The sequence below is a fragment of the Tachypleus tridentatus genome, chromosome 6 (genome assembly GCF_004210375.1).
Source record: "Tachypleus tridentatus isolate NWPU-2018 chromosome 6, ASM421037v1, whole genome shotgun sequence".
Taxonomy (NCBI): domain Eukaryota; kingdom Metazoa; phylum Arthropoda; class Merostomata; order Xiphosura; family Limulidae; genus Tachypleus; species Tachypleus tridentatus.
Window position 1 is genome coordinate 112,261,449 of NC_134830.1, and position 25,147 is coordinate 112,286,595.

The following is a 25,147-nucleotide window of genomic DNA, read 5'->3' on the forward strand; positions in this document are numbered from 1 at the left end:
GACAAAAATTCCTATATGGTTCATATTATACTCATGATACTAAAGACAATATCATAAAAACAGCTGAAACCATTTTAATTATTGTTCCAGAGTAACAGTCATAAATCAAACAACTTTATAATCACTATCTCTTTCCCCTTCCCTCAACACTATTTTCATAGTTACTATTTTGTGTGAGAAAAAATAAAACAGCCTAATATAAAGTTAAAACTATGTAACTACCCTTTCTCTCAAGAAAACAGTACAAATACAATATATATCAAATGTTTATACAGTGTGCTGTGTATGAAGTTCACATTATGTTACTAAATAAAATACTTTACACATTTTACTTTTGAGTAAGTTTGCCTTCCTGGAATAACAGCAGCTTAAACAGTGCTCTAAGTTAGTGGTTCTCAATCTTTTCATTCACAGACCACAACTTTTTTTTAATCTCAGAAGATCGCAGTGTTATCTATCTACATACAACCTTTGCACAGACTGAGAGCGTCTGTCCTATAGGTTTACAAGAGAACTTCTGAACAATGTGTTCTAACCACTGAAGGAGCACTAGAACATCCAACATTTAGGTAGCAATGAATATCTATATATAGAGTTTTCTTAATGTATAATATATATTTATTTCTGATTTATCAATAATTCTATACAAATAATAATGACCTGTTCAAGATAGACCATAGTTTAGTGATAAACAACTGACAATCTGTAGCAGTGGTACTTGTTCTGTTTAACTGTACTTACACAACCACACTTGTATACCCTATTACTTAGTAGCAGATCTGGCACTAGCTACTGTGTAGCTCCAGACAAGACAAGTGTGAAAACCCTTGACATATTATGATGAAACTGGTACATTCATTAATGAATCAATTCTATGATTTTGCAGGTTTTTAGCTTCATCTTTAAGAGCTGCTCATAAAAACAAATGCAGGCTTCTCACAGGCAATGGTCTTGAACAGTTGTCTCACCTTCAGACTAGCTATACTTAGCAGTAAAATGATGAAGTAGTATGTATAAAAAAACCTGGCCTGTTATAACAAAGTCTACAATAAATTTCAGTTGTTAGTTTTTCATGAAGTAAAGATCTTTTAAACCTTTTTCTGTAGTCTGATGACTGAAGTCCACTTTTTCTCTAAAAGTCCAACATATTTCTTGTCTATTTCTCCAGGCTACAAGAAAGAAAAAATTAAACTTCTTCAAACTTTACAGTTAAGAAAAGGTGTTCAATATAGATACCAATAAACTATTCTAATACATTTTTTGTTACAAACTCTCATGTGTAATACTGTTCAGATCACAGTGCTTCTATAAACACATGTATTACAATTTTAGCCCATGGTGGCTAAGTATTTTATGAAGTTCACAGCTTGTTGTATAGCATTCTGTGTGAAGTAGATCAAATAAAAACTGTATTGAAATGTTTGTCTTTTAAATATAGAATTGTTCATCTTATATAGACATTACAGTTTACTTTATCAACAATTAATGTTATGTGGAATAAAATCAGCTGTTTCAAATATTATCACTTAATACAGCCACTTTCCTAACATAATACAGGCACTAAACCTTCATTATACTGGTTACCACAGTCATCACACTTAAATTATATTTAAAGTGCTACTAAACTGATTTTAACATTTTTGAATCTCTCTCTGTGTGTATGTGTGTGTATAATAGCAATAACTTACAAACACATCCCTTTCTAGAAAAAGAAATAATTTTGGGATTTTTTAACATTTACCATATCTGCTTCTTTTTTCAAACATTCTAAAGCTTCCATATATCCACTTGATGCAAGATAGTCTGCAATGGCTTTATTTCTGTACAAGAAAATAAAACAAACTATCTTCAAGTTCATAAAACATTTTTAGTTCTGTTTGTTTGTTAAAGAAAATGTAAAAAACAAATTTCCTACTAACCTTTCCTCAGCATCTCCAAGAAAGACAAAAAATTATTTTGGTTGTTTTATATTCAATTAACAACACTTTATGATTGGTTTATATTATATATTTTGAAACTCATGCATTAACAATATACATATCCTTAATGTTTCACATGTTTGCTTGATAATCTAATTTATAAATTTTTTCTTTCACTTATTGTCTTAGAAATGATGATGTTTTTCTGCAAGAATGAGATTGCTAGTAATATAGAGATTTGGTCTAACTTTGCACCAGAGGATGAACAAATAGTACATTCTTTCAGTTAATTATAAACCCTAGCCTCCATTGCATAATATTCACTTCTTCATTACATGTGCATTTACCTCAACAGTCAATTGTATGTTTGTGATACTAACAATAGAGTGTATTACAATAAGTATAAGTTAGGCACACTAAGGCTCCAGGTGCCCACCAACTTAACTTGTGAAGGATCCTATCTGATGGTACTTAGTTCCAACTCTTACAGGCCCACCTGTAAACAATTTCTGAGGCCTTCTACCTGTAAACAACTAGGGGCACCAATACTTACCCCAACACCCTTCTGCCATAAAATTAACTGAAACAATCAAAAATATGGTTTTCATCTGTCTAAATTATAATTTAATGTATTATTCTAATTAGGTAACATTAGAAGAGATGGACTGTTAAAACAGTAAAATATGGTTGCCCCAGGGCTTTACAGTACACATATCAATTAGCTTCTGCTTATAATCCTACCTAAGCAGCAAAGACAAAAATGAGAAATGCTATAACTCAAGGCATTTTGAAAAGTAGATCTTGTTGAAGTGCCCAAATTAAAGGATGGATTTCTTACTGTTACCTTGCACTTTTTTTTTAAACCTACATGTTTTCTTAACATCACAAATTAACCTATATAATAAAGATATTTTGAAATTATTAATACTTCCCACCAGCATAATCAAGGACATATTTTTCAAGACCGTGCTTCACTTACAAGTGAATTTAATGAAGAATGCATAACAATATTCAAACTGTATCCAGTGCCTACAGGTTTTACCCCACAGCAACACTCATCATGCCAGCTGAGATACAACAAAGACTGTATTAGTTTATCTTATCAACATGCATAACCAAATGTTACAGTAATGTTAAATTACTCAATTTATTCCAAATTTTACTAATTAAGTGGTGACTGGTAACTAATATTATATCAAGACACAACAATATGACAGATCCAGCTAGCCAGAGGTTTGGAGTTCATATTTTAGTCTCATAGACTTTTTTTAACTTTTAGCACTTTCACTGAAATATTTATTATTAATTATTGTGATAAAATTACTACTTCATGCTTTTCTAGCAGAACTTACACACAATTAGACTTCTATAGCACTTGGTTGAGTCAGTCGTTTAATTACTTAATCATAACAACACATCCTAGTATGATGACCATAGTCATAGTGAGAGGCTTTACAAGTGTATATGTAGTATCATAAAAGATACATTTACTTAATACAGACTGAAATTAAATATAAGTAAAATTATCATAACTTGTAGAAAAGCTAGTTATAAGGGTATATTGGATATTTGATGTTTAGTACTTGAATATTAGTTTCAAAGGTTACAATAATAACTTGATATTTAAATTGGTTTACAATAGTTCTAAGGATACCGAGATTAAATTCCATTTCTTAGAGTATAAGAAATTCCATTAGTATAGAGTATAATAAATGAATGCCTTCTTACATTACAGAACTGTAAAGAACACAGGAGAGACTTGCAGAGCTAACTAAACCTAATTCAATGAAGTTTCCTGCATTTAATACCTCTGCATAAAATATACAGGAGGGACTACCAGAGCGCTAACTGAACCTAATTCAATGAAGAGTTTCTTGCATTTAACATCTCTATAGAAAACATACAGGAGGAGGGACTGGCAGAGAGTTAACTAAACCTAATTTAATGAAAAGTTTCATTATATTTAACATCTCTATACAAAACACATACGACAGTTTTGCAAGAGACCTAAATTAGCCTCATTCAATGAAGAGTTTCGTACATTACAAATCTATACAGAATATACGGCATGGTCTGGCAGAAAAAAATATAACCTAGTTCAAACTTTTTAAATTACGTTGTGGGGCTGGAAAAAACAATGTATCATCATTTGTTTAAAACAAATATATTTAATTAGTACAAAAAAATAAATGATTTACAGTATACAGTTTAGTGACTGGTCACCAACAAACAACAGCAAAGTTTATTTCCTAATGGGTTATTCCCAGCTTCCCGTGATATACATGGAAATAAAAATAATAAGACTTATTTAGATTCTGTATTTCATCTATCAAGTTCATAAGTATATATGCATGTGAAGAACACGTGCACTACCAGAGCGTACAGTGACTCACGTTTAAGTTGTGTAGAAACAGAGTAGACACAAGAAATCGATCGGCTTCGGGCCTGTTCCGGTTCCAACCGGAGACTTTGTTGGAGTTCTATAAACGAAAGTATAATTTTTCCACTTCCGACGAGTATTCTTCATATAAACCACGACTGAATAATACTTCTATACTCAAATGGTACAGCAAGTTTCAAACATACTGAGGATATTTTGCTTTAATATTTTTTCATAAAAAATAGTTTATAAATGATAAATCGGGTCAGGTTTATTTCACTTGCAAGTTATTTCAGGCATGTTCTACATTACAGCATCTATCTAACAACTTGAATACCTTTACCTCGATAAAATAATAATACCTTTATACGCAGACATATTTGTGTGTTTTAAGTTAAAGCATGAAAAAATTACTGTAAATACAAGAGTCTGTAAGTTGCTTTGCTTGTAAAGTTAAACACAAAGCTATACAAAGGGCTATCTGTGTTCTGCATACTATTAACACCATTTCAGGGTAACAAAACCCGGTTTCCAGCGTGGTACGTCTGCAGACATTCCGCTGTGCTTCTGGGGTTGTAAGAGTTTGTAAGTATTCCGGGTATTATCAACACTTAAACCATTTCGATTGTCTAAAAATAAGAATTTTCATACTGACTGAAACCGTTAGAAAAAGGAGGGGTCAGGCTTCCGGTAAAAACAGCACTTTAAAAAAACGTTTTGACGCTATAATGATTTTTTTTTTCTGTTTTGTTTTCGGTATATAATACCACCAGTACTATAATATTAAATAAAACCAAAACTAACCAAGGTTTCTTATACTGTGACTCACAGCTATAAATCTCACGTGCGATACATTCTTACCAGAAAAATCGACATATCCGATAGACACCGCTGCTCATGCGCAGCTGGCAACCAAGCAACTTCGAAACACAGTGAGGTCGATACAGCTTGCGTGATCGACACTTAATTAAATAAAAATTATCAAACAAACAAAAAACTGTAGACGTTTATAACTGTTAATGATAATCATTATTCTATTAAAAACTAACTTAAAAAAGAGAAGTATAGTAACTCCATGCGGAGTTCTTTTTTATTTATTTAATCAAATCCTCAACGCACGCCACCCATATAAATAACCGTTTTATTACAATACCAGTAAATATTATTTCGAAATCGCTGAATTGAGCACCAGTTTGTCTTATTTCCTTCTTGTTTTTTTATCAGAATAAACGTTTTAAATGAACTACTTGCATAAATAAACATTATTTTACTTTTTCATTTTTTATTCGGCGAATTACAGCTGCAACTACTAACAACCCGAATGTAACAGAGCAAAAACCACATCATTGCTCGTTTGTCTTATATTTATGTAAAAATTATGCTATGATATCAGTCTAATTACCTGAAAGTGGGTTTGTACCTATTCTAAAACGTATGAGTGAATGAAAATAACATATTAACCTCACTATATCTGCTATAATATCCAGTGCCGACAAGGCCTATCGCTTGACACCACCCCTCAGAGGGCCGACTGAGATACGAAAGACAGTTGTGATACATGCGCTACTTGCATTATCGGTTTCCATTAACAACGGCTGTAAGTTACCAGTCACAAAACCCATCGAGGTAACGCTCCAACATTGTGCCCATGGATCACAAAAAGGTATAGATTGCTACGTATTAACAGCGTCCATAGATCACAAACACTATGGATTGCTACGTATTAACAGCGTCCATGGATCACAAACACTATAGATTACTACGTACTCACCAGTTGTTATTGCTAGTTTTAACTATGTATCACTATATTTCTTAGCATTTAAACTCACCTTCTCACAAAATATTTACGTTTATCCAACACTGAATATCGCAATGATAACACTGCATTTATTAGTGGAAATGGCTGAATGGAATAATGGTTTTCCCCTTCCCTTTATCTGAAGATGGCCAGATGACAGAAAGACAAAATATGCTGGTAGAATAAACATACAAACATGGACAGACAGACAGAAAGAGATGACAAAAGCTAAATGGTCTGAATTTTGTGATGCTTTTTAATTTTACATTATTCTTACTACGTCGTGTCCCTTAAAACGTTACAACGTAAACACAGCGAATACAATTTCAAACTGCAAACTGTTCCATATTAAAATATTAATGAGACATCCAAGCTGTATAACTAAATAACAAAAGTTTTGTAAATCTGAATGTTATTGTTTTCCGTTTCTACCGTGCATGTTTAACCGCGCACCCTGTCATTATAAAAATTTTTAATCATTTACACGACGTCATCAACTTATCGTAACAACAGAAGTTAGGTTTCAACTGGCGCCGCTAATTCTAGCCGATTCGTAAGTCACGTGCATTGTATAAGTTGTTAAGAGAAGCCTTATTTCTGCTTTCAAAGTTCATGCAATGCCAGTTTCTTGACGGGTTCAACGATACAAAACCCAAGCTACACAATACTGTTCTCGTGTGACAAAGCTCAATACAAGATATAAAATAATAATCAGAACAACTAGAATGATATATAAAATAATTATGATGGGTTATAATGTTTCAGTAAAACTATAAACTGAAGCATTTGTCCCTTGACCCCGAAAATGGCAAACATCCAATAATATGAAATATTTTGATATACTGTACGGTTATTTTGTGAAAAACAATTCGGTGTATGTAGAACATTTTCTAAATCCAGTTTTCCACGACCTAATTACACACTTTAGACTAAGTTGCCAACTTTTATTGATCAATGGCAGCACAATAGTTTACAACATTGACTTTTAAACCCTTGTTGTTGTTTTTTACGACACATTACAATCCGCGTGCCAGATACTTTTCTTTTATTACTTGGCCAAGAAACAGCAAAGTACGTAAGATATGGCTTAAGCCTAGTTTTCCAGAGTATTGGTAACAAACCATATGCCTAATCTGGTTGTCCTTTGATTCAGGATCGTCGATTACTAAAACCCGTAACTATCGATAACGAAACTTTGACATATTTATTTGTTTGTTTTTACTTATTTTAGTTTTTTACTTAATTTAGTTTAGTTATCGAGCAGTGAAACTTGTGTCCGATATTTTAAACTATTTTTCAATACATTGATTGCAAACCATTTATCAGATCTAGTTACACGATCGTTCACTCTATCGTGAATAATTTTTAAGCGATTTTCTACGACACTGAATACGATTCTTCTACTACGTTTGGTAACTTTTTTATTTAAATCAAACATTAATATTTACCCCTTATTTATAGATTTTGGTGACTTAAGTACGCTGCATACCTGTACAAGTAAAAATACTTTTACTTTTTAGCGTTAAAAAGCAAAATACGTCGTTTTCTTTTACTGCAAAACTGCTAAGGCCACCTGCTATCAGTTCTAATTTTAAATTACAAAACAGAAGGAAGACAGCAATCAGCAGCACCCTATCATCCACCATCGACGCTGAGGGTTTGACTGTTACTTCTGTAACGCATCCACTACTTAGTATCGGGAATTTTTCTAAAATCTCAGAGGTTCAAATCGACTTCGCCAACTCAGAAGTAAGAAGTTCTTCTTTAAGGTGCAACCTGGTGCCAGGAATTGTATTATTCAACCCTAGCTGTTCTCTAAATACCAAACCACAATTGCTATAATGAGATGTGATAATTTCAAAATTACTCCAAAACAAGCAAAAGTATCCGCCCCCAGTGACTGGAGAATTTTAAGTTAATCTATCAATTTAAACTATTTTATGGGCTTTAAAAAGATTAATTGTGTTGTACTCTTGGTTTCATTCTCTAAAACTCTGAACTACTTATATTACCGACCATTAAAAGTGATTGTTAAACGTTTAAGTCACAATAAGAGTCGTTGAACAATAACATACAGTAAACCGACATTACTGGACTTAAGTTATGTCTCATTTTGAACTGTTAATGACAGTGTGATTAAGTCGTAACAATTTAGTACAGAATATTCTGCTTGTGAGATAAAATTTGGCATCAACATTACTCACACCTGTTCTTCTGTCATTTCAAAATGAAATGTTGAGCTTTACCTGCGTGTGCAACTTTTCAAATGCAACGCGGGAAGCGACCACCATAAACGAGAGACCGGGCATACACCACGCTTCGCAATACATAAAAGACACAACATAGATCACGTGGTGTATTTTTTAACCATTTTCATATCGATGGCTATACGTTTCAACAACACAAGTTACATATATAAATATGCAGACAGTTCCTCAACACACATGATTTGTTTGTTTTTGAATTTCACGAGGGTTATTTGCGCTAGCAGTCCCTAATTTAGCGGTGTAAGACTAGAGGGAAGGCAGCTAGTCATCATCACCCACCGCCAACTCCTGGACTACTCTTATCAACGAATAGTAGGATTGACCGTAACATTATAACGCCCCCACGGCTGAAAGGGCGAGTATGTTTGGTGCGACGGGGATTCGAACCCGCGACCCTCAGATTACGAGTCGAACGCCTAAACTCACCTGGCCATGCCGGGCTCTCTGAAATAGACATAACTAAAATGAAGTTTGGTGTTTTATGGCGCAAAGCAACTAGGTTATCTGCGCCGAATAGCTGGATTTGGCTGTCACAGTTATAACACTCTTACATATTTCGATTAAATCTCACAACTCGAGATCTGAATCTCACTGAACGCAGCACGGAGCCTCTGGGCTATGTCCAGCTCGAATATCAACAGATCTAGCTTTTTTGTTTTTCTGTCACATAATTTCTGCTAAACGATTTACCGATGATATGATAATATACAGGTTTCTTGCTAAGAGTAAAGCGTTTATATCGCATATAGGAGGATTTCAATCTAATTACCAAACGTTCAGCTTTCTGGGTTTTTATGTAACCCTAAACTGACTTTATCAAGAATTGATCATAAACACAGAACTGTAATTATACTTGTATAATCTGAAAATATGGATGTTAAAAAATAAACACAAAACTGCGTGACACGAAATACATACTCTGTCCCCCAAAACTTGACAATGCAACAACCCAAATAAACATAAAAAAGAGCAAGGTGTGGCCTATAAATTATTTGAACTTTCAACACTTGTCGTTACATTAAGTACAATGGCATTAAGCCTAATTTCAACTTACCAATACCTTGACAGCCTGAGTTATAAGCAAAGAAGAAGCCTGCGTCTCTTAACCCTTAAACAGTGGCCATCAATTGATGTTACTACCTTCAACATTCCTGTTGTTTTAGGATTAATCTAATAAAATATTTGGATATCTAATGACTAAGAACTAACAAGTCATTAGCACATTTATGGTGTAATCTAAATCTGAATCTACACAGATGTTTTTAAATATGTACGTTTGTAAAAAGACGCAGCTAATGTGTACTTGGAGTTGGAATCTTCAACCTGAATGGCACAGTCAGATAACTCTAGCGTTCAAACATACTGAGCCTAAATTTGAGCTACCGACTAGGAAGACAATTAGACAATGGCTTTGTACATTCCTTGAACCGAACAACGATGTTACCTGTATCTTTTATAATGCACTTACAGCTGAATGTGCGCAATGTATTCAGTGGTACCACGTCTCGAACCATGGGCCACTTATATATAGAAAGTATACGTATACAAAACACTATTCAAATCTATATGTAAAAACGGCTCGTTTGGGTTGAGAATTTTTTTTATGCAAAAAATGTTCTCAATCCAAACGATCCGTTTTTACATATATATTTTTCTACAAGTGGGTTTTCTGACATCACTGATTACTATTCAAATCTTTCAAACACATATTTTTTTATACATTTTAGCCGTAACACTTCACGAACATCAAACAAACCAATGTACCAATGTTTATGTTGTTAAATCTGCACTTGAAAACTGACAGAACAAGCCGCCTTGTATATGTTATATTTTGGTATAAAAGTCGCATTTTCTAAAAACATTACTGACACAACATTTTGTTGTTGTTGTTCAGAACAACTTTTTAATAAGCCAAACATCCCTAAATACTAAGCAATATTTTCATTTGAGAGGTAACTGTTTTGAAACGGAAATAAGCAACTCTAAAAGACACTGTTGATAATAAATAAATTGTGTAAACGGTTAGCTCTTCTCGTCCGTGCAGAACAAGACAATGCGTGGTTAACATTAATCATTGTCTACAGTAATTAACTACTATTCTGTACAGTTCAATGTGCCTTTTGAATGTAACCAACGCCTACAGTACCTTCTATCGTTTCAAATGTTTATTTTGTTTGTACACTGCAGAAAGTTAAGTAACACGTAGTTTTCACTGTCATCAAGAAGAAAAGAAATACAAGAATAAAATGTACAGAGCGACGTTAACGTAAGAACTGTAACAAGTGTATGTGCCCTTCGGATACAAAGAAAAATTTCGTTCCGAGAATTTTTACTCGAATAGCCGCATATACGAGGAAGATTGTCACTTGTAATAAAACGTGTTGAGCCTTTCTTATAAACTGTAAAGTAGTTGTTTTGGATATATCGACAATTTGTTCAGAGCAGTTACAACCTTATTCAAGTTTTTATGTGACGATTAATTTACTTGAAGTTCCACAACTGCAATAGCAAGTTTACATTTCTGACAACACAAGAAAGGGACAACTGAGTGATAATTGTTAACATATATCCTGTAACTACAACAGCAAGTTTAGATTTCTGACTGTACAAGAAAGGGACAACTGGGTGATAATTGTTAACATATATCATGTAACTACAACAGCAAGTTTAGATTTCTGACTAAAGAGTGGAGAAGGGCAACTGACTGATTAATATTGGTATCGGAGCAAAGCAAGTTTCTTACAAAGATCGTAACTGAATTTCAAAGTGGTAATGAGAACAGTTACTTAATTACATTTGTTCTTACATATCAAGATTATAATCTATCGTTTCTCCTGCTGACAACATTTACGGCCGTAATCCCAGTATCATATATCACAAGGTTTCAAACACAAGAGTCCTAGTTTAGTCCTAAATTCATACGCTAAGTTAACAATGCATTTTTTTTTATAATTAAAATATGATGATAGTGGTGAAAAACTGAAATATGGATTAAAAATAAACAGAATCGTGAGAAACTGTTTAGGAATTCAACCATTCAGATTATGAATAATAACACTACTGAGTGCATAAAACGTTTCATAAAAATGTCACTTGAAAAATCTGACTTTTATTCTATAGTTCGTTGCTGTTTTTCTACAAACGTTGCTAAAAAAATAAAGAAAATGAAGACAAAACAATTCGAAATAAAAAACGGGGCTGATGATTCATGGAAAGAGTCATTTTAAAAGTACTACAATGTTAAAAACCAAAGATTTGGTGGACAAATTCTGTTTAAATATTTTAGGAGAATTACAAGTTTCCACATAATGTGAAATACAAATAACCAAAACGTTTTCGGAAAGTTAGATATACATTTCATAACATCAAACCCACTTACAATTAACTTCCTAAAATGCATAACAGAGCGCCGAAACTACTTTGTTGCTAAGCGCAAAGCAACACAATCTGTGCTACTCCCACCACGGATATCGAAACCCGACTTTTGGTGTTACAAATTAAAGTTTACACTGTATAACATCAAGCAATACCCGCAATTAAGGCAATTGTAATTACTTATTATACAGAAATATTCTTGGAAATGTTCTTATGTTGCCACGGAAAGTAACGCCAAAATAACTTGTACGAACTCTACATTTTATAGCTTAAAAAATGTTTGAACAAAAACCTCACAACACAAATATGACGACACACAATGTCACCAGAGTGATAACTGTTGGTAAATAATAATTAAATAGCTTATGATAAGCAGTTCAGAAGACACCGTAGTAGTCTTAACAAATGTTATTTTAATTTTGTTTAATTGTGAAATTACTGCCCTCTATAATAGCACTGTGGTGACTGAATTATTTTAAAAGCTTTACAATCTTGAAGTTAAAAAATTCCCTGTCATATGATCAAATATTACCATTTCGATCAAAAACGATTAAAGGCATATCCTGTTTGTCTGGATTACATGATGAAGTTTTATTATTTTTTATAAGTTTGGTTTTTCATTCTTTCGGAAAATCACATAAAACTACACAAAGGGTAACTGTACCAGCAATCCCAAATTTTAAACTGAAACACTGCACTAATCGAATAGTAGGATCACTGTCGCTCCCGTCCCGCACTCACGGCCCGAAAAGGGCAAGAAGTGAGATCCTGTGGAAATGTGAGCTTCAGATTTACAGCCCAGCACACTAGTCATTTTAAAAGCCATGTCCGGTCCGTTAGATGTCGCTATTAACAACAACATTAATGGTTTTTTTTTTTCTAAATTATTCATAAATGGACAATTTCCTTGTCTTCTAATCCTCACACAATGTTACACAAAAGACTATCTGAATATAGTTAGCTAATGAAAGTCATTCACCGTCACCAATCAATACTGGAACTTAACGGTTGCTCTTAAAGCATAATCCCCGCACAAAATGTGCAAAGGTTCAGGACATGCTAACCATAAACAACTCCCAGCCTATCAGGGCGATTATGGTCATGACTGCATTTCAGTTTTAAGTACTAAACTGGTGTATGCCTCTCCTAGTACTGACTCATTCATAAGTACAGGGTGTCCACAAGATCTGGAGACTTGGGGAAATGGCCTAAATTTGTTTGTTTTTATTACGACCTAAATACATGTATTTATTTATTATATTTATTATGTCCTAGTTTCCTATTACAGGTAGAAATCTAAAGCGGTAAAAATGGTTTTGACGAAATTGTCCTCTATGGTCATTCTGTCCTATAAAGCTGTGATTTTGTGTCCTAACTACCGAGGAAGAAAATTAAGACGAGTGAGAGCAAAAAGCGTGTGGGAAAAATATTTCTAAACTATATGTATTCTAGTGCTATTAAAAAACAACAACATGGGAATAAAGATAAAACGGTCGCCCTACGTAAACACTTAAACGAGGAAAGAAAACAAGAAAGGAACGTTTAAAACTGTTAATATTTAGTTTGTATACATGCAACAACTAGGTAAACATAAGAGCTCTGTATGACAATCTTATGTGCGATTAAACGGATGATTATACACATGCACATGTACTTAAAAAGAGTAGTAAGACAAGTTAATCAGATAACGTGAGAGCTTTAACTGAAGGGTCACACATGCAGTTTTTGTGAGGAAAGATCAACCGCAAAAATAATTTTCTTAATTATATACATGTTCACTAATTTACGAATAGGTTTTAAGATTAATAAGCCTAATAACATATGTACGAAATACGGTAACACCGCTGAGGGACAGTGCTAACAAAAACTGTTACCACGTCCAAAAGGAACGGTAATAACCCTCTCGTACAAAACCGTTCCTCTTGAAGGATGAAACACTCTACGTTCAAAAATACGGAGAGCACGCAAAACGTGGCTGCGAGTTTTATGAGCAGGCGATACAAAAAGTAACACACGATGTTACTCTAAAGGAACCACGTTGTGCAAGTTTCTCGGGAGACAAGAGTCGCGAAGAACACTGAAAAAAAAACAAAAAAACCGCTAGCTAGCTTTCCAGAAAACATTATAATTACATAACTACTTTTCATTTTGATATACTATTGCGAATGACACAAGACAACATGCTATTACCGTATAGTTTTCGGCAGTCGGTCCATTTGTTAACAAGCTTTATAAACTTACAACACAAAGCACCTACAGTGTGTGTGTGTTTGTTTTTCTGTAGCAAAGCCACATCGCGCTGTATTAACGTGGGACCCTACAGTTTTAAGTAAATACAACTCCAAACGGTCAACCTCATTCATATAATTTTTTTAAATGGAAACCACAAACCACGATCACCAAGGTAACATGTGAATCACACTACACTAGTAGTTTAATTACTTTATACATAATAAACAGTGAAATTTTGTTTTAGATGTTATTATATACAGGTCGGAGGAGAGTTTACAAAAAATACAGCTTTGATCATTAGCTATACAGTTGGCTATCCAAGAAATCAACTAAAAGATCTCAAGACCTGAACAGGTACATAATAACGTTAAATAAAATAAACTATAATTTTACTTTTAAAAGGGCCACTTTTCAGAGCCACGTCCATAAAATCTTATCTTATGGTGGCCAATGTAAGTTCAGCTTTGGAATGGAGTGACTTTTATTTTTTACTTGGCTCTAGCTATTTGATTATTTGTTTGTGTGATTGAGGGCTCAAGAATAGGCAGATTGTTTGCATGTTTTTGAATTATGCACAAAGCTACACAAAGGCTATCTGCGCTAACCGTCCCTGATTTAGCAGTGAAAGTAGCTAGTCATTATCACCCACTGCCAACTAATGGAGTACTCTTTTACCCGAGAATAATGGAACTGACCGACACATTATTACGTCCTTACGGCTGAAAGAGAGAGCATGTTTGGCGTGACGGGGATTCGAACCCGCGAACCTTGGATTACGTATCGAGCGCCCTAACCACCTGGCCATGCCGGTTCTGTACATGTGGTGTGTGGTATTAGTTATAAAGCACTCTTCGGGTATTTCTATTAAGAGTGTGAAACTGTCTGTACTATTGTGGGATTTTCTGTACTGATTTATGAATGTATTATTAACGCATTCTTAAATGAGATCTGTTTCCGGATTGTTTGGTTCAATTCGACTATTGACCTGCTAAGACTCGGGCTTTCATTGTACGTTAGGACTGTTAGGTTGTCTCTGGAATTGCTTTGTTGGCCTTAGCGTTTCTTTATTTCGTAAGTGTTGTAGTCTGTACGGGTGTGTTACTGGTGTGTAACTGGTGTGTTTTTATATTTGATTTGTTGATGTTGTTTTCCCCGGGTAATACGTGTTTATGTATTAATCCTTACTGTTGTTGTTGTTGTTTTTTGTAATTTACGCGCAAAGCTACACAAAGCTACTCATAGCTGTTCCTATAATCGTTTTATAATCAAACCCCGGAATTTAAGTTCGTAAACTTACCTCTGACCAATCGGAGAACAGATAACATTGAAATACAGCTAACTAACAGCACCCACTCCAACCCATGGGCTACTTTTGCCTCACCAAATGGTGGTTTTAAAGTGTGTTATACAGCAAAGCCACACGGGGTATTGCATTGAACAGCGAATTTTAACGTCGTAAGTCCGTAAGCTAAACGCTATTCCACGGAGGACCTTTATAGTAGGACTTAACTAGTGAATCGCAAAAGTGTATAGTGTTAGTGTTTTAGCGGCAACGGGCCCTAACAATGAATTATTTCAAAAAAAATCAAAAAAATCATCACAACATATCTGAATCAGAATTCCATATTTTTAAGGGTATTTGGTCGTCATTGGATAATAATGAGTTGATAAATCTGTGCCCATTTCAATGGCGAGAATACTGGCGAAAACAAAATGAGAATTACATCAACAAATGCGTCATACGTTACGTTACCACAGATTCTCCCTTATGAAACATAATCAGATATCAGCTTCAACATCACGTCGACGCAAATTCCACTATCGTAAAAAGCTACCAGTTTGTAAAAACACATATTAAAAGTGTTCAAACTTAAAATTAATGGCTGCATCTTCAAATGCATTTAACATAACGAGAACATTTAACATATAATAATGGGGAGTAGGTTTATAAATCTTAGCTACGTTAATTTCTAACCAAAATTTAGGTTTAACTAAATAATTCTCAATACTTATAACAGTTTCCTGCCTGCACTAAAATAACAGCATACGGAATACTGGTCATGTATGAATAATGTCACGGTATTGTGTACACAAATAATCTTGAGTTAAAAAACTATATAATAATTTCTAACATACTATATTTTAATTAACTTAAAATTAATTAACAACTCTTGAATTATATCACATATAGTATCCTCATTGTAAAATATTCAACTATGACTCAGGTCTATTATGACAGGTACTGTGATGGTCATGTATGACATTCTTTACATACGCCCCCAACAACAAACATTTCTTCACACGCAGAGTGAACTGATTACGCTTATTTGTTTTTGTATCCGTCCGCAAAGTAAAAATGGAAATGGGTTCAATTTTGGCACATGAAAACACTGTTGAAGGGGTTACAAAGTTAAGGTCCACCACATATGATACAACTGAATGCAGTTTAGCTCATATAATATAATCCAAATAAATATAATAGAAATAGTCGCTCATGTCCCTGTAAATATTTGTCTTAAAACTTCATAATTATTTATTTGTTTGTTTGTTTGTTTTAGCTCAAAGTTACATAGTAGACTATCCGCACTCTATTCACCATGAAGATTGAAATCCCTGATTTTAGCGATGCAAGTTTGTAAACTTGCCACTAATTCATTGGGGAACTATCGAATTTTTCATGACGCATAGTATTTCTCTGCAGACTATGTGAAATCGATTCCATTCGAGTTTTATTTTAAAATGGCACAGTTTGAAAATTTCCACAATATAAACTGAAAACTGTATCGATGTAATAAATCGGAATGTACTATTTTATTCAACCCAATCTTTAATAAATACAAAAAAATAACTTTTTGTTGTTTTGTGTAACTGTTTGCAATTAGTTGTACTTAGTGTTTCTATTTGTTAAAAATCATACTTTTGAATCTTAAACACATATACAAATGCAATTACAGGCTAAACATAATCAATAACAAACACGCACAACGTTACACAAAAAAGACGAGTTGTGTGATCAAAATACAATCATATGTCCTTAAGGAACAAATATGGCGAAAACCTGATTTTTTGCAAGTTAATCAGTCTGCTCTATCTATCCTCTTATATTTATGTAAGCAACACGCAAAAAATAAAAATAATAAAACGTTAAATACGTTGACTGCACTAACCATATAAATAGATTTGATTTGTCGGTTTTATTACGCGATCAGCTTTATTTTAATCGTTACTTACGTGGTTTATTTGCTCGTGATTGTTCTCTTGATATGTTGAAATTGCTTTGAAAAAAACTATAATTACAAATCTTTACAAAGAGGTGTCATGTATACGTGGTTAACAATATCGAACGGTATAAAGTTCGTCCAAACACACACACATTTATTCAAACATAACGTAATACAGCCTTATCCACGTTACTGAATTTTGTAGTGGTTGCCTTCAAATTACGTTTATTCCCAATCACTACAAAAAAAGTAAGATCAAAAAGATAAATAAAAAATAACGAAAGAAAAAAGGTTGAAAACCCAAGCGTTATTGACAAGAGGTAATGTCTTTTTTATATTTGGATTAGGTCCACCAATCGAACGTTGTACGGTTTGTGTTAAAACCATATTGTCGAATTATACACTGTGCCTTTGTGTTTAAACCACAATTTCAAATAACACACCATAGCTTTGTGTTAAAACCATATTTCTCAATACATACTGTACCTTTGTGTAAAACTTGTTAAATGTCATGCTGTAGTTTGGTTTTCACGAGAAATAACCCACAAAGGGTTACAACATTTTTATACACACCCAAATGTTTGGAAATAAACGTCTGAAAAAATTGTGATCCGGTTTTACACATTTCTAATGCTTCATATCCTTCACGTCTTTTAATTATTTCCATACCTACGTGTATAAAAATTACTGAATAATGACTTAAGAAAAATACATAAGCTTACCACATTATGCCGTGCACGTGGTTTTTGCTGAAAGTTAAAAAATAAAGAACTGTTGTGAGTTAATTACTGAATTCAGTTGTTTTCTGCATTGCAACATAAGAAGCAAACAACGAATGTAAGACTTGGATAGATGACAAAAATGATTTTAAATATTTCATCAATTAAAAGTCCTATAAACAAACGAAGTCTACAGTAACACCGGATCAATTTATGGTAGAAATCAACATCTTACATGGCAATATATTTAGCCATATCTTACACATTGCTTATAAAACTAAACGGAAATTAACCTTTATTGAACAAAGAATTTAAAATTGCATGGCCTTCATATTTACTCCTCAAGGTTGTGCTCAGCGACTCGAAAATAAAAAGTAAAAATAGATCCTTTATCTGATCTACCTAAATCATTTTCCGCAGAACATATATATGAGAGATAAGTGGCCTTAATTAAACTTAATAAACGTTGCTTCTTTTAATTAATAATTTGGGTATAACTTAAACAAATGTTAATGAACTTACTCAACTTTACAAAAACTAAAAAACACGAAATGCAGGAAAAATTATCACGAATAAATAAAACGTGACTATAATCTTTATTGTTCTAAAGATTTACACGTGCACATTGAAACACCGAACGAATGGTGATCGTTCAGATTATTGTAATTACACATACACACAGTCAAAGTATAAGAATTATTTCCAGTTCAAACAGTATGGTAAATTCAAATATATGACTGTTTTGTGTACAGAAAAATCACATTCATAACCATGATTTTTTCTTCAAAGCCTTAAGTGGACGAATAAGTAGGTAGACAAAATACATACGTCAATAATGTCAAGTTGTTTCAACACAACTCAATATCCACTTTGTTTCTTGGTCTTACGTTTCGAGTTCTCTCCTGACAACGAGGTATGAATAGTGAGTCCAAAACAACGTATTAGCACAAACCAAGGAAGAAGTCTACAAACCGCAGCCTTCGTGTTTAATGCGTTGCTGAAATTCGCATTGAACAGTATGTGTACAAAACTGTCTTTGTTAAGCACCACCAAAGTTAACCACATTAATCCAATTAACATTTCTCTTTATTATATAGAAAGCCTATTCACACTACCTAACAAACAATGGGGAAAAAATTGAAAAGGTGGTTGTGGCAATCGCAATCATGTCCATAACCTAATCATGCGGCTCATTCACATTCCTGTCGCATAACGTTGTACTGAAATAAATTCTTATATATCCATAGTTTTCAACACAGTTGTGGAGTGTTTTCCCCATTTGTGTAAGATTCTACTAAAATGGAATATGGGGATCCCAAAATGGCAGAAACCTCATGAGGAAAACAGTAATCTCGAATAACAATAATGATTTTAATTATAATTAAATATCAGTATTTTAATACTGAAGAGTACTTAGGTTTCCTAATATCTTGATGTTACGCAGGGGCAGCGATAGGAGGGGTGAGAGGACTCGTTGGGGTAAAAGTTACCTCAAAACGTGCCTTAGCCCTCACTGCAGCCCCTGTATTCAACAACAAAAAAGCGTTTACTGTTAAAGATAATTCACTTCACAAATACTAATGTATATGCACGTGACCACAAGATGTATATTGCAGTTCTCTCTTTCTTTTTTCCAGTAAACCTCAGCCTCTTCACTGGAAAGATGCTGGTGTTACCCCTGATGCTATTAAAGATCTAGAGCAAGAAGTTCATAATCAAAAAGTTTAAATATTACTTAAATATGGTAAACCTGAAGTAAAAATGGATTATTACGACAGTGAATGAAGTTTTGTGTTAGATACGATAACATCTGATGCACGTGAATTTGATAAGTTTATTATAGAAATTCCTTAACTTGTTGCTCCGTTTGGTCTGTTTTGATTTTCGCGAAAAGCTACACGAGGGCTATATGCGCCAGCTGTCCCTAATCTAGCAGTGAAAGACTAGAGGGTAGGTAGCTAGTCATCACCATCCACCGCCAACTCCTGGAGTACTTTTTTTTTTACCAAAGAATAGTGGGATTAATCATAATATTATAACGCCCCAACAATGAAAGGGCAAGCACGTCTGGAGCGCCCTAACCAACTGACTATCCTTTATATTAAAAATATAATGTTTATGGTCAGTATGGCGAGTATAAAGTAAATATTCTAAATTATAATAGCAAATGTTCAGTTTCTTTATTAACAAGTTAGGTTTACCACGATATTGTTTTTAAATCAATTTGTCTGTCCGCTAGCAAGACGTCTACTAACAAAATAAAGTCCTAAACCAGTACAGTATAAATGCTGAAAATTCCAGTACGTTAATGTGCAACTCAAAGTAATACGGTGATGAGAACGTCATAGTTAGCAAATGTAAATGAGCTGCAACACTGTCTACACTAAAAATTAAAATCGATAGAACATAACCTAAACCAACAAAAAACGTCATCATTAGAAACCACAAATACTAAAAAACAAGTTCAACAGACCTTGAGCCAAGGTCAAAGATGGTATCAGAAACAAACACAAGGTTAGTGCTGATAAGTTCGATAACAGTATGTAAACCACTCTATATTTTTGTTTTTGTACTTTAGCTGAGCAGGCAGCCTCCTCACGTGGATTATTCTGACCTTTAGTACACGTTCATCGTGCCCAAAACGTGAGCCACAGCTTGTTCACCTGTACGTATGTGGTGGGCGAAAGACCTCATTTGGTGTGATCATACTTGTAAGAGTGACAAGAGGATCCCAAATCATTGATAAAAAAAACAAACAAACAGGCATGCAGTAAAAATATTGTATCCAAAGTTCAGGAGCCCTGTGAAAATAACCACACGTAAATTAGTCATCAGAATACACCCTTGTGCAAATTAATTGAAACAAGACGGAAAATTACGAATTTTTTCAATTTTTTGCGTTTTATTTCTGAGAATCCAAAAATTACTCACAAATTAATACATGATATGACCGCATTTATTTTTCAGAAGATCATTAACTCCCTTTGACATCGAGTCCACGACTTGACTGCAGTCTTTACTAATTTTGGATCGCGGTACCACACCTCAATTATGGCCTCAAATAGCTTATCTTTCGTAGTGCAGTCTTTTCCCCGAAGTATTTCTTTACAAATCGCCCAAAGTTTTTCAATAGGATGTAAGTCCAGAGAGTTTCCAGGCCAGTCCAGCACCATTATTCGCATTGCAGTCATAAAATTCTTCACAAGTTTTGATGTGTGGCATGGAGCTTGATCTTGCCGAAAAATGCCAGATCCATTTGGAAATCTCTTTTTCAATTCTGGAATGACTCTTCTCTGCAAAACTTCGATGTACTGTGGTCCTAGCATTATACCTTCTATGGCCTCCGACGCCATAGTAGCTGAAACAGCCCCAAAACATCATCTTCAAAAGATGTTTTACGAATTGATTGATGTGAGATTCTCGAAGTTTCTCATCTGGAGATCTGCAAACATGCAGACTTCTTTGACCCTGTACGAAGAAATGAGTCTCGTTACTGAATAACACCTTCCTCCATTGTTCTTGCGTCCAGTTCTTGTATTTCAGACCCCATTGATACCGTTTTGTCTTCATTGAGTTGGTAAGAAATTGTTTTTTGACTGGTCTCCTTGCCTTTCTAACGCAATTTCTAATGACGTAATATTCCTCAAAATTTCATCATATATCCCAAAAAATAGATCGACCGTACTGCAAAACCCAGCTAATGACGCCGTCTGAGTGAAAAAATGACTATTAAAGAAAATCAGCGGGTCCAGCGAGCCTCTACCGGCCGCCATGCTGGAAATATTGTAAAATGACCATTTGCTTCAATTAATTTGCACAAGGGTGTAACTCACCACAACAATCACGTCTCACGGAAAAAACATTGGCGAGTTTTACCTAATCACGTGGTTTGTTTAAAACTGTGTAATGGATTAACTCCACTGATTTGTTTCAAATAAACGATACAACCTGACTGCTTTTAAATTTTACATTAATTTACCAAAACATTACAAATGGCAATGAAAGTAGAGTATGTAATCATAAACGGGAACGCACAGCGATGTCACTAACAATACAAGTACGTTTAAACATTCGACAACAAAACGAGTAGTTACGATCTATTGTATTCCTGAACACAAAATCATGACGTCCACAGTTACTTTTTATTCCTCTAATCAGGCAATATTTCCAAAATATCTCATGTAACCATTTTTCAAGTAGTTTAACAAAGTTAATTAATTGGCTTTAAATACAACGTACAATAAACAGTATATAGGATACCTGCCTATCAACTAGCTTTAAACATAGCATAAATAAATAAACACATTTACCTGTCAAGTGACTTAAAATGTAACGTACAATCAAAAACCAACACATCAACGACGTTGTTTTCTAATCGTACACGTAAATATAATATTGATATTTTAAACAAAATATCTGATCATAAAGTAAATGGAAAAAAAAATCTTAATGACGTGGTCTCTTAACTTAGAAACAGCAAAGAAGTCATAGAATACAGTAATTCAAGCCTATCCTTTACACACACTTATTTTTTTCACAAAGATCACTGCTTAACATTTTTAGAACACCAAACTCACAACATCCTACCTACCATTAAATTCACTTGCAACATTCATAATAATAATAATTTACCGTTTTTTTTTTCTTAAACATTCTCACTAATCGTAACACTAATGGATTTGGTACATCAGAATACAGAAGAAAAAAAAGGCTTTTAGTGGACTCCTTTCACAATTTGTCGGTTTTATCCAGCTCACGCACAAAATACATACAGAAATTACCCTTATTCAAATAAACAAATCGACATTGTACGAACGTATCATCAATTTTAAAAAGTTTAAGTACACTGTATATGAGACTTGTGACGTAACTGGTACGTAATCAGTAAGGTTGAATAAATATCTATTTTAAAAGGGTTAAGTACACTATATATCAGACATGTGACTTAACTGGTACGTGATCGATTAAAAAAGAACCACATAAAATGATGATGATAATACGAAATCAAAAGGAAACATTTGTTGTTGTTTTTTAAACACATTGAAAAAATGCAGAGAATAAAGTTCCGAATCGAACAAACGTTAAGTATCAGAGCGACGAAAAGGTGTGTACATATATATAAAACAAGAAAATAGTACTGTCTGTTGAATGTCCACTTCACAGTCTGTGTATGTAACAATATAATAGTACTGTCTGATGAACGCCCACTTCACAGTCTGTGTATGTAACAATATAATAGTACTGATGAACGCCCACTTCACAGTCTGTGTATATAACAATATAATAGTACTGTCTGTTGAACGCCCACTTCACAGTCTGTGTATATAACAATATAATAGTACTGTCTGTTGAACGTCCACTTCACACACTGTATATATAACATTATAATAGTACTGTTTGTTGAATGTCCACTTCACAGTCTGTGTACATAACAATATAATAGTACTGTCGGTTGAATGTCTACTTCATAGTCTGGATGGATTTTCACCTAAATTTGTATGGGGATAAATTACGTCCATGAGGAAATACATACATATTTTTAGTTTTCATTTTACGTTTTTTAATCGGTGCTCTTTGCATTTTTTACCCCTACTACTTCCCCTGTAAATGGATCTTTAACAAATTTGGTATGGAGATTCACTGGGTCCATAGGGAGATAAATATATTCAGTTTTGCGTTTTAGGTTTTTACCACGACTTCGCCCCGTGTTGACGGATCTTCATCAAATTCGGCATAAAAGTTGGTGTTTTGCCGTTTTTAAAGGTTTTTTTTTCTTTTTTTTACAATCAGATACAAGGGAAGCAACTTTTCATGTCCTAAGATAACATTATAACGCCCCACGGCTGAATGGGCAAGCATGTTTGGTGTGACAGGGATTCGAACCCGCGACCCCCAGATTACGAGTCGAACGCCTTAACCCACCTGGCCAAGCCAGGCCAGAGTGTTAGCATGATACTGGACGCTGTAGAGTTTGGTGTAAACCTTTGTGTCTTATCTGCAATTTGTTACTCAGTGATTACAAAGCCAGTAACTTGAAACGCCACTATGAAGCAAGTCACAAAAACTTTTCGTCTGATTATCCACCTGAATCAGAATTACTGAAAAACGAGTTAACTGTGTTAAAAATCATCCCTAAATAGCCAGCAGACACTGTTGACAACGTTCAGTAAGGAAGTTGATACAACAACTGAAGCCAGTTTTGTAATATCATGGAATATTACTCATGCTAAATGCCCAAATACTGATGGTGAATTTGTTAAGAAGAATACAGCTAAAGTTGTTGTAGTATTAGATCCAAGTGACACAAAACTAACCACACTCCAATAGAGCACATGCAAATAACACAAAACTTAGTGACTAATTGCACAAACACCAGCTTCACGCCACACTACAAAGAGTATTATATCTCCTAGATCAGTACTGATGTTGCAGACAATTTCATATGCTTAATTTGGAAGACTCACCAACAGTTCAACAATTTTATTGAAAAACTGGAGCTTGAAAATAAACTCGGTGATGTCTCTTTCTACTGCATTGTGAGGTAGCTGTCAACCAGAAATGTCTTAAATAGGTTTGTGGATCTCTTGGAGCCTATTATTACTTTTCTTGAAAAAAAGATTCTATCCTCAACTGGGAAATGATGAATGGATGCAATATCTAATGTTCCTTAATGATATAATGAATAAAATCTACAAACTCTCAACTTGACACTCCAGGGTAAGGATAAAATTGTTTCTGATCTTCCTCAGACAATTTTCAGCTTTCAGAATAAAATGAGACTTTTTCAAAGAGACATATTGTCAAAAAACTTCAGTTATTTTCCCAAACTCAAAAGGAGAGTAAATACATTCCCTGATATTGAAATAAAAACCCACAAACTGGAAGAATACAAAGATAAATTACAAGGACTGCTTGATAATTTACTAGACAGGTTTGAAGATTTGCAGAAGTTGAAGCCTTGCTTCACCTTTCTTGTAAATCCATTCATGGTTAATATGATCAATAATAGTTGTCAAGTTCTCGAACCTCTGGTAACAGAATCATCTGCTGTGGAAATGGAACTAATAGAACTACTGAAGAACTTGGGTCTAAAGATGATCCATAAATCCCATTCTACAATTAAGTTCTGAAATAATATATCCTGAATTGAAGAAAACCAGTGTGCGACTCATGTCAATTTTCAGTACAACATACTGCTGTGAATCACTGTACTCTGTAATGAAATTTGTGAAGTCG

The 25,147-nt window shown here is 34.0% G+C and overlaps 1 protein-coding gene across 13 annotated transcripts in view; it reads right to left on the bottom strand.

Moving 5' to 3' along the window:
- The window catches only part of LOC143253318 (lissencephaly-1 homolog), a 96,708-nt gene that overhangs the window by 18,138 nt on the left and 53,423 nt on the right, over positions 1-25,147 (bottom strand). For 8 of the 13 annotated variants that reach the window (XM_076506999.1, XM_076506997.1, XM_076507007.1 and 5 more), the window contains 2 exons: positions 1,742-1,820; positions 1,095-1,169 (listed from right to left, as the gene is read on the bottom strand). In XM_076506999.1, the coding sequence (XP_076363114.1) occupies positions 1,095-1,169; positions 1,742-1,820 (154 nt within the window). Of the gene's footprint in view, positions 1-1,094; positions 1,170-1,741; positions 1,821-3,647; positions 4,090-4,312; positions 5,048-5,760; positions 5,835-6,128; positions 6,148-25,147 lie in introns of those variants that run through there. The other 5 variants (XM_076507006.1, XM_076507005.1, XM_076507003.1 and 2 more) reach the window with 5 other exon arrangements.